Below are 14,605 nucleotides of genomic sequence, written 5' to 3'. Positions count from 1 at the left end.
CTATTTCAGGCTTTTTTATGTTTTTAAAACCATTTTTAATTTCTTTGAAGGAGCTTAAAATGTGTTAATTCATACCTTAGTTTTCAACTTGTTTTTTTCCCCTGGTGAGGTTTGTAATGGTTATAGACTGTAAAGGACTTCTCTGTCCCCAGCAGCAATTACTCTTTCCAATTTTTAATTTCTGCAGTGAAAATATAGTCTGCTTGTCTATGACACCTACAATGGTACAGAATTAGTAGAGATCCTATGTAATTGTCCACTCAATATCAATGGCTCTTGATGATCCATAGTAGTAATGGCTTCATTTCAAGGTACGCTTGGATTCTTTTATCTTACCACTGTAGCATTGAGAGTAAGATCCATAACACTGCTATGAAACCCTTTTTGAACGCTTGTATCCAAACATGTTATATAAGACATACAGTCATATGAAAAAGTTTGGGAACCCCTCTTAATTCTTTGGATTTTTGTTTTTCATTGGCTGAGCTTTCAAAGTAGTAACTTCCTTTTAATATACGACATGTTTTATGAAAACAGTAGCATTTCAGCAGTTAAATTAAGTTTATTGGATTAACAGAAAATATATAATATGCATCATAACCAAATTAGACAGGTGTATTAATTTGGGCACCCCAACAGAGATATGACATCAATACTTAGTTGAGCCTCCTTTTGCAAATCTAACAGCTTCTAGACACTGTCCTCCTATAGCCTTTGATGAGTGTCTGGATTTTGGGTGGAGGTATTTCTGACCATTCTTCCATAGACAATCTCTCCAGTTCAGTTAAATTGCATGGACAGCCTGCTTCAAATCATCCCATAGATTTTTGATGATATTCAAGTCAGGGGACTGTGAGGGCCATTCCAGAACATTGTACTTCTCCCTCTGCATGAATATCTTTGTAGATTTCGAACTGTGTTTTGGGTCATTGTCTTGTTGGAATATCCAACCCCTGCGTAACTTCAACTTGTGACTGATGCTTGAACATTATCCTGAAGAATTTGTTGATATTGGGTTGAATTCATCCGACCCTCGACTTTAACAAGGGCCTTCCCTGAACTAGCCACATAGCCCCACAGCATGATGGATCCACCAAATCTGACAGTAGGTAGCAGGTGTTTTACTTGGAATGCAGTGTTGTTCTTCCGCCATGCAAAGCTCCTTTTGTTATGACCAAATAACTTAATTTTTGTCTCATCAGTCCAAAGCACTTTGTTCCAGAATGAGTCTGGCTTGTCTAAATGAGCATTGGCATACAACAAGCGACTGTTTGTGGCGTGAGTGCAGAAAGGGCTTCTTTCTCATCACCCTGCCATACAGATGTTGTTTGGCAAAAATTGTGCTGAATTGTAGAACGATGTACAGATACACCATCTGCAGCAAGATGTTCTTGCAGGTCTTTGGAGGTGATCTGTGGGTTGCCTGTAACCATTCTCACAATCCTGCGCATATGCTGTGTTTTTCTAGGCCTGCCTGACCTGGGTTGGTTTAACAGCAACTGTGGCTTTGGCCTTCCATTTCCTGATTCCATTCCTTACAGTTGAAAGTGACAATTTAAACCTCTGAGTGAGCTTTTTGTAGCCTTCCCTTAAACCATGAGACTGAACAATCTTTGTTTTCAGATTTTTTGAGAGTTGCTTTGAGGATTCCATGCTGTCTGTCACTCTTCAGAGGAGAGTCAAAGGGAAGCACAATTGACCACCTTAAATACCTTTTACCACTCATGATTGGACACACCTGTCTATGAAGTTCAAGGCGTAATGAGCTCATCCAACCAATTTGGTGTTGCAAGTAATCGGCATTGAGCAGTGACAGGCATTCAAATCAGCAAAATGACAAGAGGACCCACACAGCCAGTTTTTCACATTTGATTTTTGATTTAATTTCATACAACTAAATATTGCTTCACTAAAAATCTTTGTTCTGAAAACACCCCAGTACTCCGATGTTCCTAGTTAATGAAAGACATACTACTGTTATCTTTTTTTGAAGGTAGAGTCAGTTATTATGCAGGCTAAGAAGGGTTCCCAAACTTTTTCATATGACTGTAATCCAAACTTTATGGCCACAGTTGAAGACAGTATTATGGATTGTTAGGGTATATAGACCTTTCTCTCAGTACAGCTTCCACTTTGCCACCCCAGTGAAACATATGCTTTAAACAGAAGTTCAGATGCTTTATTTATCCCATATACCGTTTGTCTCTCATAACTATAAGTTCAGTGGTCTGTAGAAAGCTATTTGAGGTTGTACGAGAAAACGCTCTGGTTTTAGATTTGGTTGCTGTAACTGCCATTCCGTCACCTTTCCGCCTTAACAATAGAATTCACCACTAGATGATGCCAAAAGGAAAACAACATTCACATAAAAAATGCGACCCTCAGTTGATCAAACTGTTTTCCAAATATCCGCCCCACAAAAAAACTGTAAAGGAATGATAATAAACATGAGAAAAGAGCCTTTAAAGGGTTTAAAATACCATCAGAAGTCTCACTTTTTATGTTTATCGAGCTATTGACATACAAACAAGGGACCTGCAAACTGCATCAATCCTGTCACGATAAGCCACCTTCAGATTTACAAAATATGTAACAGCAGCGCTAACCCGTTTTTCTACTAAAACAGAATTAAAGTTTCAGCTGTAGTCTGCATCCTATCATTGGCTTTCTATTAAAGGTCATTCTCCATGGCCTATCAGAGACTTAAGTTTTTGCTTCTGACACTATAAGGTTTCTTGGTGTCTTCCTGCATAATCTGTAGACTTTCCTGCTGGTAAGCATTCTATGCTAATACTGAATCTAAGATCTTCTAATTTAACTTCATGGCTTTCGTCTCAATCAGATTCCACCATTGTAACTGTTGTATACAGTGTTTTACTGTAAAACTTTATTTCTCATTATCACATAAAGAAACTATTAAGTGGCTTTTTTAATTAGCAAAATTCAACATATATTTACTGTTCTCTGCATGGAAAACATGATTAGCGGTAAATTATTTTCTTAATAAAACTCTAATGTGGATTTTTGCTTTCACCTTAATGTTGGGTTAATAGTACAATCTGGTTCCTCACTAATATTAGAGACTGTGTTCAATCTATGCTTCAGTTCCTATTTCTGTGTGGTGTCTGCACATTTTCCTTCCATATTTCAAAAAAAAAAGTAAAAATGTGATTAGTAATTTGGTATGCATGAGTAGCAGCCTTAAGTACAAAATTCTTGGATTTTTATCAGGCATCCTACAGTCTTGCATTGCACTGAGGTGATTCATAAAATGGATGGATGTTTAACTTCCACCTATCAATGGTTTTTTTTACATTTTTTTTATTATTATTATTTCTGGTAACTTTTGTGTAACCAGGCAACAGTATTCATAAAACAATTTAATTTTAATATTGTGGTTAGAGTTTTGAGATGTACTGTACTTATAAGAAAGTTATCATAATTTGTATGTTTATTTTCTCTAGACATACCTATGGGAGATGACCAGTGGAGTTGAAGAAATTCCTCCTGGCATTGTTAACAAAGAACATATCATATTTGGAAATATGCAAGATCTTTATGAATTTCACAATAAGTAAGGAATCATTTTTCCTATAGTCATTTTTTCTTGTTAATCACAGATCTTTTTATTTGTACTTTAGAATTTGATATATCTTGCAATTAATGTTTTTCTGTTATACCTTATTGTAAATTAATTTTGTATGTATACAAAGTCTTATTGTTTTATCATGTTATCAAATCTCCTATGACATGCGCCCTGTTATGTTTATTTCTTAATGGGGGATAGAAAGAAATATTAAAATCAGCTATACAACTGTTACCTATAACCTCCTACCTGTTTCACGTCTCGTCTTGTACCTCAGGGACCTCATTCAACAGGCTGTATCACTGACTTGGACTGTCTTTTACTTGCAATCCTTTATTTTAACCTACTTCACCATTAATAGATGACTTTCCCAAAAGTGTAGTTTTGAGACTTTAAGAGACCACGGGTAGGAAAGAATGATCAATTATGACACCTGGAAATGCTAGATACACGTCAGATTTAGATTGGCTTCATGCTTTTACTTTTAAAAAAAAAAAAAAGTCACATTTTCATTATAACCAAAATCAGCAAATATGAGCAGTACAAATTACTACAGAACCTTGGGGCAATCATGTAGTCTTCATGTAGTCTAAGATGTTACTTCCTAGATCAGGGGTGTCGAACTCCAGCCCTGGAGGGCCGCAGTAGCAACAGGTTTTGATTCTAACCCTTTTCATAATAAATGACCAGTTTTCACTGATAATTAACTTCTTTTCTTTGCCCTGTTTTTAAGGCTTCAGTCCCCTGAATTGATTCTTTTCTTCATTAAATGACAACCAAACAGGTATGAGACATGAAATGAGCTAACAGATAACCAATTAAACTGAAAGATTCAAACTCCAACCAATTTCACTCAAACAAGTTTCTTAATGTGATGCCGATTCTTCCTGTTATATAAACCCGTCATTTAATTCCATAGCTTGTTGCTGCTTTCATTCTGCCACAGCAGACATTTCCAGAACTGTTGATTTTCTGTTTTACTGAGACTTTCACCTTTCTTTATTTTCAGATACTGTGTGATGGGCACAGGTTAGCTGGTCATGTGGTGGCTTGTTTTGTGTCTCATTATTGTTTGACTGCTAATTAAGGAAAAAGAAACTAAAGGGTCTGGGTCATGTCAATTAAAACAAGGGTAAAATAAGTTAATTAGCAGCAAGAACCGATCACTAACAAAGGAGATGGTTAGAATGAAAACCTGCACCCACTGCGGCCCTCCAGGACCAGACTTCGACACCCCTGTCCTAGATAATCCAATTCTCCAGTTCCTTAGTTATGGGTTATATATCTTTAATTTAAAATAAAATAAAAAAGAAATATCTCTTTCCTCAGAGATTGTTTTCAAGTATCTGTGGTGCCTTTCAAAAGTGTCCATTTTTTGGAACTGTGCTCTTTACAAAAATCAATAAAGCAGCGGAACTGAAAACATCAACTGAACTTTAGAGGATTTTTAATAAACAGCAAAGCAGGCAGTTTACTAATTCACTATCCGTAAGCTCAGTGTCAGGTCTTTAGTTATTCTGAATCTTGATTTGCTGGTCAGCTTTCCCTGAATATACTTAATTTACTTTGTTTTGGACAGTACTTTCCCTGAAATCTGTCAGTTGAAAAGGTTAAGGCACAGCCCCAATATACATTTAGACATCAACCTAACATCCCAGCTTGCGAAGTTGAGAACAATAAGATGCTTGCTGCTCTGATTGTTGGCAAGCAGAATAAATATTGAGTTCAAAATAATAGTTTTTAATAAGTTGTCCAAGTTTATCCCAGCTGTGCCTACCTACTGTTTTGGGATTGGTGTTATTGTCTATAGTCCATAGTCTGTACATTGTCTTCCATCAAAAATACAAGTTTTGTGCTGCTTGTGCTCTAACCTCTGAACGGCTCTTCTAGTTGGCCATTGTGATTAAGCAGCTCCTACATCCTTCAGTTTCCAACTTCCTCCTTAGTTGAACAGCACTGATATTGCATGATGTCTGGCAATTCAGCTCCTTGCCAGCTGTCTCTTGATTTTTGTCAACTTCTTGCTTCGGCTCCGACCATATAAGTTTCAGACATTTTAGCTATAGGTGCAGATGTTCAGTTAAGTGTTCAGATTGGCTGATGAAAAAGTACTAGGCAAAATAGTAGCTGTTTTTGCCGGAGTTGCTTGGCAGGTCTTTTTATTGTGATAAAAATAATGTTGGTAAAAACTAGTGTAAAGTTACAATTAGATGTTGTCCATAGAATGAACACTGCATCTCTTTAGAAAAGTTGAGATAGTGAATTAATTTAAATTAATATTCCTTAATGTATTTTTTTCTTAGCATTTTTTTGAAGGAATTAGAAAAATATGAACAACTTCCTGAAGATGTAGGACATTGTTTTGTTACATGGGTAAGATTCTTTTTTTTTTTTTGTTATCTTTGGCCTAACTAAAGATTCTTTCTGAAAAGCATGTTATTTTACATTTACCTGTTGTCTTTTGGAAAACAGTGTTTAAAAAATGTAATTTTTAGGTAAAGATTTTTTTTTAGTAATGATGTTTAATGATCAAGGCACTTTAGTAGAAAGTAACTGATAATGGTTATGTATTTTTTTTTTATCTTTGAATCTGTTAAAAAACCAGCATACTGTAAGCTACTCTGTGTTTAAGATCGTTCACCACAGTAATTTACTTCAGTTTGATTTGACCTCTGAAATACTGAAAGGTTTTAACTTACTTTTACAGGTACTGTCACTTGCACTCATTTATCTAAGAATGTGCCTGACCCAGAGTTTGTCTTTTTGGATTAGATTAGATAAAACTTTATTCATTCCTAGAGGAAACTCAGAAGCATACAAAAGAAACATACTTTATAAAACAAGGATTCAGACTCACAGGCAGATAAGCCAGTCAATCAATGGATTAGTAAATAAATAAACTTAACAAGTACATTGGGTGGAAGTATTGAATTGCCTATTAGCAGTGGGCAGAAAAGACCCCCAGAGGTCTTAAGTGCCTTGAGCATGGGAAAGGTGCTATATAAATGTATTATTTTTATTAAGTGAAAGTTAAAATATTTGTGTTTGTTATTGGTTTCTGCATTTAATGTCTGAAGTTTGCAATATTCTTTGAAATAATGTCTGCAGTTAATATTACTCTGACATGGGTTACGTTTATGAGCCCTGCATTTTAATTACTTTGCTTAATATTGAATATGTATTATTTTATGAAGGCTTGTTTTATTTTTTATTTTTTTCTCTACCCCAAACAGGCAGACAAGTTTCAAATGTATGTAACATATTGTAAAAATAAGCCTGACTCCACTCAGCTTATTTTAGAACATGCAGGACCTTACTTTGATGTAAGTATTTTAAAATGTCACATATGACAAGTTGTTAATTTTCCTTCATTCTTTGACTGTGCTTTATTAAATATAGTAGAAGAATATATATACCACAGGAAAGACATCTTGTTTTGTTTTTGTGAAAATAAAGCTGACAAAAGAATCCTTTTATTTTGATGTGTTGCTTCTTATATGCCTTTGTTAAACATATCCTGATAAAATATAATTTTGTTTCTGTAAAGAGTGATTTTCAATTGAATACTTTTTGTTACAATGAACGTTTCTTTTTAAATATGGCAATGAACTTTGATTTTAAGCTCAGACACCACTTTTGTAAAGTTTTCTAGAGTTTCATACGCTTGTGTTAGTTTCCTTCCACTGCTCTCAAGCATACTATACAGTGACTTGACTGTTATAAGCTGGGGGAGGGAGAGTGAGTGTTGCAACCTTTTGTGGTGCGGAGTCCCATCCAGTTATAGTACCTGTTTTGCTAGAGAAGGTCACAGCTTCCTGCATCCCTGCCATGGTCTAAATGGACTAAGTAAATGAAAATGTTCTTTTATGAAGAAGTTAGTAATATGCCTCTACTGTATACACTTTTTTTCTCCTAATTTTGTATGTGCTTAATACAGTATTCTTGGCAAGTTTGTTATTATTACATTATTCTAAGATACTGAAATTTGTAGTAAATAAAAGTTTCTGTTCCTCATGAAGTCTGCTAAGGCTGTGTCGGACGTCATTGGTTATAGCTCCTTTGAGGTATACAGGACAGTTGCAAGATGCTGTTTTTTTTTTTTTTTTAAATTAAGATATTTTTCAAAAATAATATGATTTGAGTGTAAATCAGTTGTAGAGTAAAGTAATACATCATTCTTGAAAACTTTCTTCCCTTTTGTACTGTCAAGATACTTTTTCCACTCAATTCTTACTAACAGACACTTGTTCAATGACTAGGAATTTATTCTTTAATTCATTGAAGTGGGTTCTGAAATCCACTTTTGCTTTGTGAAATCAGTAAATATACTTCTCTTCATGTATTTGATCTGAGCCTCCTTTTATCCACCTTAACTGTATACGATATTTTGCAGGAAATACAACAAAGGCACAGATTGGCCAACTCAATTTCCTCATATCTCATCAAGCCTGTGCAAAGAATAACTAAATACCAACTTCTTCTCAAGGTAACCTGTTTTCAGCTTTAGTTTACATTGACTTTTAAAAGAAGCAGTAATTGTGACGTTAAAAAATAACTACATTTAAACAAAAAAAACCAAAACACCGTAGTATTATAAAATATGTCATTAACGCCTTTTGAAAATAGGTATTAGGTAATAGGTAAGATTTTTTTGTTTGATGACATGAGAAGTCAGGCAAAATGACACCTTTTACTGGCTAAATGAACAGATTACAATATGCAAGCTTTTGACACAGCTTAGGCTCCTCCTTCAGGCAACTTGAAAATAATACAAATATTTAAATGAAGCAGGATTTGTGCCATTCATTCTCTGAATGGCATCTGTGTTCAGCTTCCTCATGAAAGTATTAAAATGTCTTCATTGTGCATGTTTGGAGGCCACTAATGCTTGGCAAGTTTGCTGATCTCCAAACATGAGCTAGAATAATTGCGATATTAAAAAGCCAGAATTTTTGGTTATTTTACATTTGTTCATAGTTGATTTCTTAAAGAAAACAAAAATTGTTGTATTTTAATGTTTTCATTTGGTTTTCTAAATTAGGAGCTGTTAACTTGTTGTGAAGAAGGTAAAGGTGAAATTAAAGATGGCCTGGAAGTAATGCTTAGTGTACCAAAGCGAGCAAATGATGCTATGCATCTCAGCATGCTAGAAGGTAAGTCATTTTCATTTAACCATTTCTTCTTGTCATTGATTGCACATTTAAGTATAACCACCTGCGAATTTAGTGTATAGGGAATGGAAGGCGCGAGGTGGAAAAATTGAAATTGGTACTGCACATAGTGAAGTGTTTTTTCCTACATCATGCTGAAGGACCTGTCACTCTATACTCTGTCTCAGTCACTAAAGCATCAATGTGTTGGGCTGTCAGGTAGAAATAAAGTAAAGAAGTAAATGCTCCCCATTTAGTCCCTGTCACCCTACATCATTATGAAAAGAATCTCACATACTCTTCTTGTGTTTCAGTTACTTTGCTGTGCGGTGGCGTAAAAACAAAATACACAACCCACAACACTCTTGTTCTGTCACGCTCACAGTTGCGCATGGGTGTGTGAAAAAGAGTGAGACATGCACTACTGCACACTCATCCACCACAGGAGGAGAAAGAGGATAATAAGAGCGACACATTCCTTCTGTGTAACTCACATAATGTGTCACTTAACCTGCCATGGAGGTGTGTGAGAAGAAGAGACCTGCATCTGCTGTACTCCTTCTCTCAACACAGCAGAAAGTGTGAGGAAAAAAAGAGATACAGCCCTCTTGTGTTCTCACCAGTCTCGCCTTACTTGGCAGGTGTAATTGCTGACTTACTCGACGCATATACAGTATCTTTTTAAATCTCTGTGCCACCAGGCCAAGTGGTACTTTTGTAAAATATTGCTCCGTTTTATATATGGCATTTTGCACTATATGGAAGTTTCCATATACACCATGCTTAGTAACATGTTTAGGTAATGTGAGGTTCTACTATAATTTGATTTAGCAGACTTTTTGAAATGTTGCATTGAGCATTGATGCATTCAAAAATCATATGTTTTATCCTTGTTTTCCATGCATTCAACAATACAGCAGCCCAGCTTTTTAACTGCTATTTTTTCCTAATAAATATGGAACACTATTTTAGGTTAAACATATATTTTCTTTAAACCATTAAAGCTACAGTCAAGATATAACTAAAATAAAACACATTACCTTCAGTATGACAATGCTTTCTTTTAGGATTTGATGAGAACATAGAATCTCAGGGTGAGCTAATTCTTCAGGAATCCTTTCAAGTATGGGATCCAAAAACGCTGATTCGAAAAGGCAGAGAAAGACACCTTTTCCTATTTGAAATGTCTTTGGTGTTCAGCAAAGAAGTCAAAGATTCTAATGGAAGAAGTAAATATATCTACAAAAGCAAACTCTTTGTAAGTATATATAGTCATTCCTAATTTATTTGGGTTAGCTGTGATTACTCTGGTCTGCAAAAAAAACAAAAACATGTTTTTTTTTTTCCCCACTCCTGCCAAAGACTTGATGTTTGCTTTATAAATTGAGGACGATGAATCCAGGCTTTGAGAAATGAAGGTTCAAAATATGTAATATATATATTTTACATGTATAAAGTACAACTATTTTTTTGGCTGTGGTACAATTTTGGTGCAGACTTACTTTGTCAGACTGTTACATGCTAAAGAAATTTGGTTTGTGGAAAAAAAATTTGCAGTGTGGAGATATATACTGTTTGTATATGGTCTTGGCACCCCCACACATGTGTATTTCTTTTGTTTGCATTGGAACAACACAAAAAGCATGGACATTATAAGTTTACTTCTGTTTCCTCTTGTTTGATCCACTCTGTTACCCTGAACCTCTTTACCTGTTTTAGCTCTAATTTTTAGACAAATTTTAATTTATTAGAATACATTTTCAAACCTTTCTGAAAACGTTTTCATTTTGCCATTATGGATTATTCAGTGTAGATTGACAGACAAAATGGCAACTTGATCAATTTAAATTAAAATGTGCTTCACAGTAAAGTTTGCAAAATGTGAAGGGATCTGAATTCCTTAATCTTGTATGCTCTTTGGCTGGTCCTACCAGTATGCTTAGCAGTTAAAAATGAGAAGTGGGTATCAAAACCATTACTCTGTCCATTGGCTAGAACTAGTTAAACCGTATGAGTTGGTTATTATCTTCCTTGTAGTTGGGACAACATAATGAGGGAAAAATGTTTGCATCTTTGGGCGCATCTGGCATTGTATAATAGCCTCATATTCTGTGGAGGTTGTATACCATGCAGAGCAAGCATTAGACCTAATAACTTTGAAAAATGGATCAGCATACCACCACACAACCATCACCATGTTTAAGAGCTGGCAACAGACGATGTTGGTTTAGGCATCCTTTGGGTTGTATAGTAAATACTATAAAGTAAGACCTGGTAGACCAGATTCCCTTTTCCATTATTTAGGAGTCCAGTGTTTGTCACTGTCTTTTTGTGTTTGCTTTGGATTCAAGTATTTTCTGATTGGCAGTCCTGCAGTAAATTATAGTTGTGAATAGCTCATAACATACATTTTTTTGTTGAGATTGCATCACAGGAGTTACATTCTTTTCCATTCTGTTAATTTTTGAGGCTATACTTTTGTGGCTTTCAACAAACATGTGAATTGTTCATGTACCAACTTGTGTTCGTTATTTTCTCTTTGCAGTTTAACCATGTTTGGCATATGATGTCGTTATTTTCAAGACATTATTATTTAACATGACAATTTTCTCACAATTTGGGCGCTTAGTGTTTAGCCTCATAATGCTGTTAGTTACATCATTTTTCTTTGAAAACTTGTGTGCAAATTATAAGTGTGTTTTTTTTTTAAAATCACGAACACATGTTTCTAATGGTCAGTCAGCCTAATATACTATAACACTTTTGTAACTGAATATGCACTTGAACTTTGCAGTTGAAATAATTTTTGATGTTGGGTTATTTTGTAAACCGCTGGTATATAATCTGTGTAAACAGTTATACACATATCAATAAAAGTGTAAAATAAATTGAGACCATTTGGTGCCGCTATATGGTTCTGATCTCTTCATCTGCTAAAGTTAGTTTAAGAGGCATACAAAATTAGATGTATAGCTGTTGACATGACATAGCAGTATACTTTCTTGTGTTACTGATATGTTTAACTCTTTTTTTTTTTCCCCCTCTTTTTGTTTTTTAAAGACTTCTGAGCTGGGTGTCACAGAGCATGTTGAGGGAGATCCTTGTAAGTTTGCTCTTTGGGTTGGGCGGACTCCAACCAATGACAATAAAATTGTCCTAAAGGTAAATTTTTTAAAAAGAATATTTTTTTTCCTCTTGGATGTGGTGCATTTTTACAGCACAGCATGAATTTGTGAGATTGACACTCCTGCTTTTTTTTGTAGAATGCTTATTGTGGAAAAACATGAAAATCATGATTGTTTGCTTATGTGTTTAGTAATGCTGTTATTGTTTTATACATATGTATTGCATGTTGGGCTGTGTAAGAACCATTTGCGTATGTACTGCTTTTAATAGTGTTGTGTCATGATCTGAAAAGCATGATGACAAAAATATCAAGTTTTTACAACTTGTTGTTTAAGATCCTGGTTACCTGGATATTTGTTTTCTTTGCTATTGCCATCTTGAATTTGTGTGAAATTTTACAGTTCTGTCCTACTTAAAATGAGATTTTCAAACATGAAGCATTTATCCAGATATCACAATGGATTTGGAAAAAATTATTTCATTTTCTTTAAGTATATGTTTTAGAGAGAGTTAAGTCCCAAAACAACTGATTTTATCCCATTGTATTTGTGAAAATCTTGAATATTGATTCCACCCTCATTTTTGTATTTTATTTTTATGAATACGTAGGCCTCTTTTAAATAAAATACTTTCTTAGTTTGTTAGGTAAATCACATAAGGATGATTATGTAGACTATAAAAAGTTTTGGTTTCCTCACTACATTATTTCTTCTAAACAATACAGTTATATTTTTGGCACTCAGTGTAGCTTGTTATCCAAGAAGCTGAGCTCTGAAGCTCATTGCCACAGTTTTAATCACAACTTCCTATTCACTCTTTGAGCCTGAGCATTTTACTTAACATGCTTGTGCTAAAAACAAATATATAAAATATATTTAGAAATGAACAGTTGAAGGGAAGACAACTGTGAAAATATACCAAGTATGCTTGTCCTTATGTGGAGGAAGATATTTTGTCGGGACAATTGTCCTCCATGGTGAACTTATTACTGTTAAACTGATTGTCCCTGCCGAATTATGTGTTTAATATTTTGATTTATGTTTTTTAATTATTCTGAAATAATTCACTTTGCTATTAGTACCTGCCAATTATTCCACACCGAAAATTGGCCAGTTCAAAAAAACAAAACATACCCTGAACACCTTAGTTGGAAGTTTATGTGGGTATAGTTAAAACCACTCACTGAAGATAAGTTTCTTAATTCTTTGTTAGCTACAAAGTTTTGCATGCTATTACAGTTTGTTGTCTGTCTTAAATCTTAATACACAATTGATGAAAACACACTTACACTTTGGATTAAATGTTTAGTTCAAAAGTCAGTTAATACATGTGTTATCCTGATGGTGTAAAAACAGTGAAATTCTCTTCTGTATTTTAACTTAAGCCAAGTCAGGGATGCAAACATGGAGCAATGGTGAGTATTCTGATACATTTCTCTTTCTCGACAATACTGTTTGATGTGATATATTTAATATCCGACTTTGTTGGTTTGATAGGCATCCAGCATTGAAAATAAACAAGACTGGATTAAACACATTAGAGAGGTAATCCAGGAGAGGACCATACATTTAAAAGGTGCTCTGAAAGAGCCAATTCACATCCCCAAGCCAACCACAACTAAAATGAAAGGGAGAAGGTAAATACACCTCTACTTTTATTTTTTGTTGTATTTAGTGATATTCAAGTCTTTTATAATTATAAATTCAGAGTACTTCTTAGTATATGGTTTCCCTTAAGGACAGTTTGTCTTGGATAAAAATCTTTTGTTCCTAGTATCATTTTATTTCTGTCTGCCACAGATGATGAAAACAGTAGAATAAAGTAGAATTCACTTCACTTATCATTAGTATGGATGATTCAGTGCAGAGTAACAGTGGCCTGGCAATGAGTCCTTTATATGTGATACAACAGTTCACAGTTCAGTTTCCTTTGTCTTATATTATTCATTACAAAATGCCAAGCAACATTTGTCACCCTCTCTACCCACCTCCAATAATCAATGTCTGTATTTCATTGAATAAAACATTTTCTCTGTGTATATTACTTACTTCTTACTATATATCACTTGGGAACTGACCCTAACTCCAAAAACTCTATGGAGGAACAGATATAATCATAAAGAAAGGTGTTTAATAAATATAATGAACATAAAGGTTTTACTTTAATTAAAATATAAAACTATGTAAGTGTGCACAAGTATAAGAAACAAAGTACACAAAGAAAAGGAGACCTAAAATTCATTTGGTCCTCTTTCCCTACTTGATTGCCTGCTTGGTCCCTTTGTATTTTTTCTTCCTTTGTTCCTCTCTTCTCCCTGGTTGGTGAGCTCTTCCATACGCATGTCTTCCCAACTTCAAGCTTACTTGGAGGCCTTTAATAACCATTAAGGCAGGTTTTAATGGTTTGAAATGTTTTTTAATTCTGTGCTCGAGTATGAATCACAGTGCCAATAAGTGCTGAAAGAACCTTATTTAAAAATCCCTTTCCTGGACACCATGGTGACCTGGTGACACATGGACTTTTTTTTTTCTTTTTCCACACATCTCTGTTTGGATCTTGTTTTGTGACTTGCTGTTAGGCCGATGATTGTTACCTTCTCAAAGCCACTTTTCTCTGTTTAGCTGCAGCAGTGCCTTCTCAAAAATATGCCCCTGCTCTTACCCTTTAAAAAATTCTGTATTATCATAAATTAAAATTCAAGAACAGAGTAGTGGCTCTGAGGCTAAGGATCTGTGCTGGTATC

At 34.7% G+C, this 14,605-nt stretch overlaps 1 protein-coding gene across 4 annotated transcripts in view; it reads left to right on the top strand.

The window, feature by feature from the left end:
- Nucleotides 1-14,605, top strand: part of LOC120515459 (triple functional domain protein) — a 322,795-nt gene that overhangs the window by 211,038 nt on the left and 97,152 nt on the right. For 3 of the 4 annotated variants that reach the window (XM_039736492.1, XM_039736495.1, XM_039736496.1), the window contains exons 26-34: nucleotides 3,465-3,574; nucleotides 5,890-5,959; nucleotides 6,820-6,909; nucleotides 7,980-8,072; nucleotides 8,628-8,739; nucleotides 9,804-9,994; nucleotides 11,797-11,898; nucleotides 13,247-13,276; nucleotides 13,359-13,498. In XM_039736492.1, coding sequence (XP_039592426.1) covers nucleotides 3,465-3,574; nucleotides 5,890-5,959; nucleotides 6,820-6,909; nucleotides 7,980-8,072; nucleotides 8,628-8,739; nucleotides 9,804-9,994; nucleotides 11,797-11,898; nucleotides 13,247-13,276; nucleotides 13,359-13,498 — 938 coding nt within the window. The remainder of the gene's footprint in view (nucleotides 1-3,464; nucleotides 3,575-5,889; nucleotides 5,960-6,819; nucleotides 6,910-7,979; nucleotides 8,073-8,627; nucleotides 8,740-9,803; nucleotides 9,995-11,796; nucleotides 11,899-13,246; nucleotides 13,277-13,358; nucleotides 13,499-14,605) is intronic. The other variant, XM_039736493.1, reaches the window with a different exon arrangement.

The sequence above is a fragment of the Polypterus senegalus genome, chromosome 15, assembly GCF_016835505.1.
Source record: "Polypterus senegalus isolate Bchr_013 chromosome 15, ASM1683550v1, whole genome shotgun sequence".
NCBI lineage: Eukaryota > Metazoa > Chordata > Cladistia > Polypteriformes > Polypteridae > Polypterus > Polypterus senegalus.
This window is presented reverse-complemented; position numbering and strand designations above follow the sequence as displayed.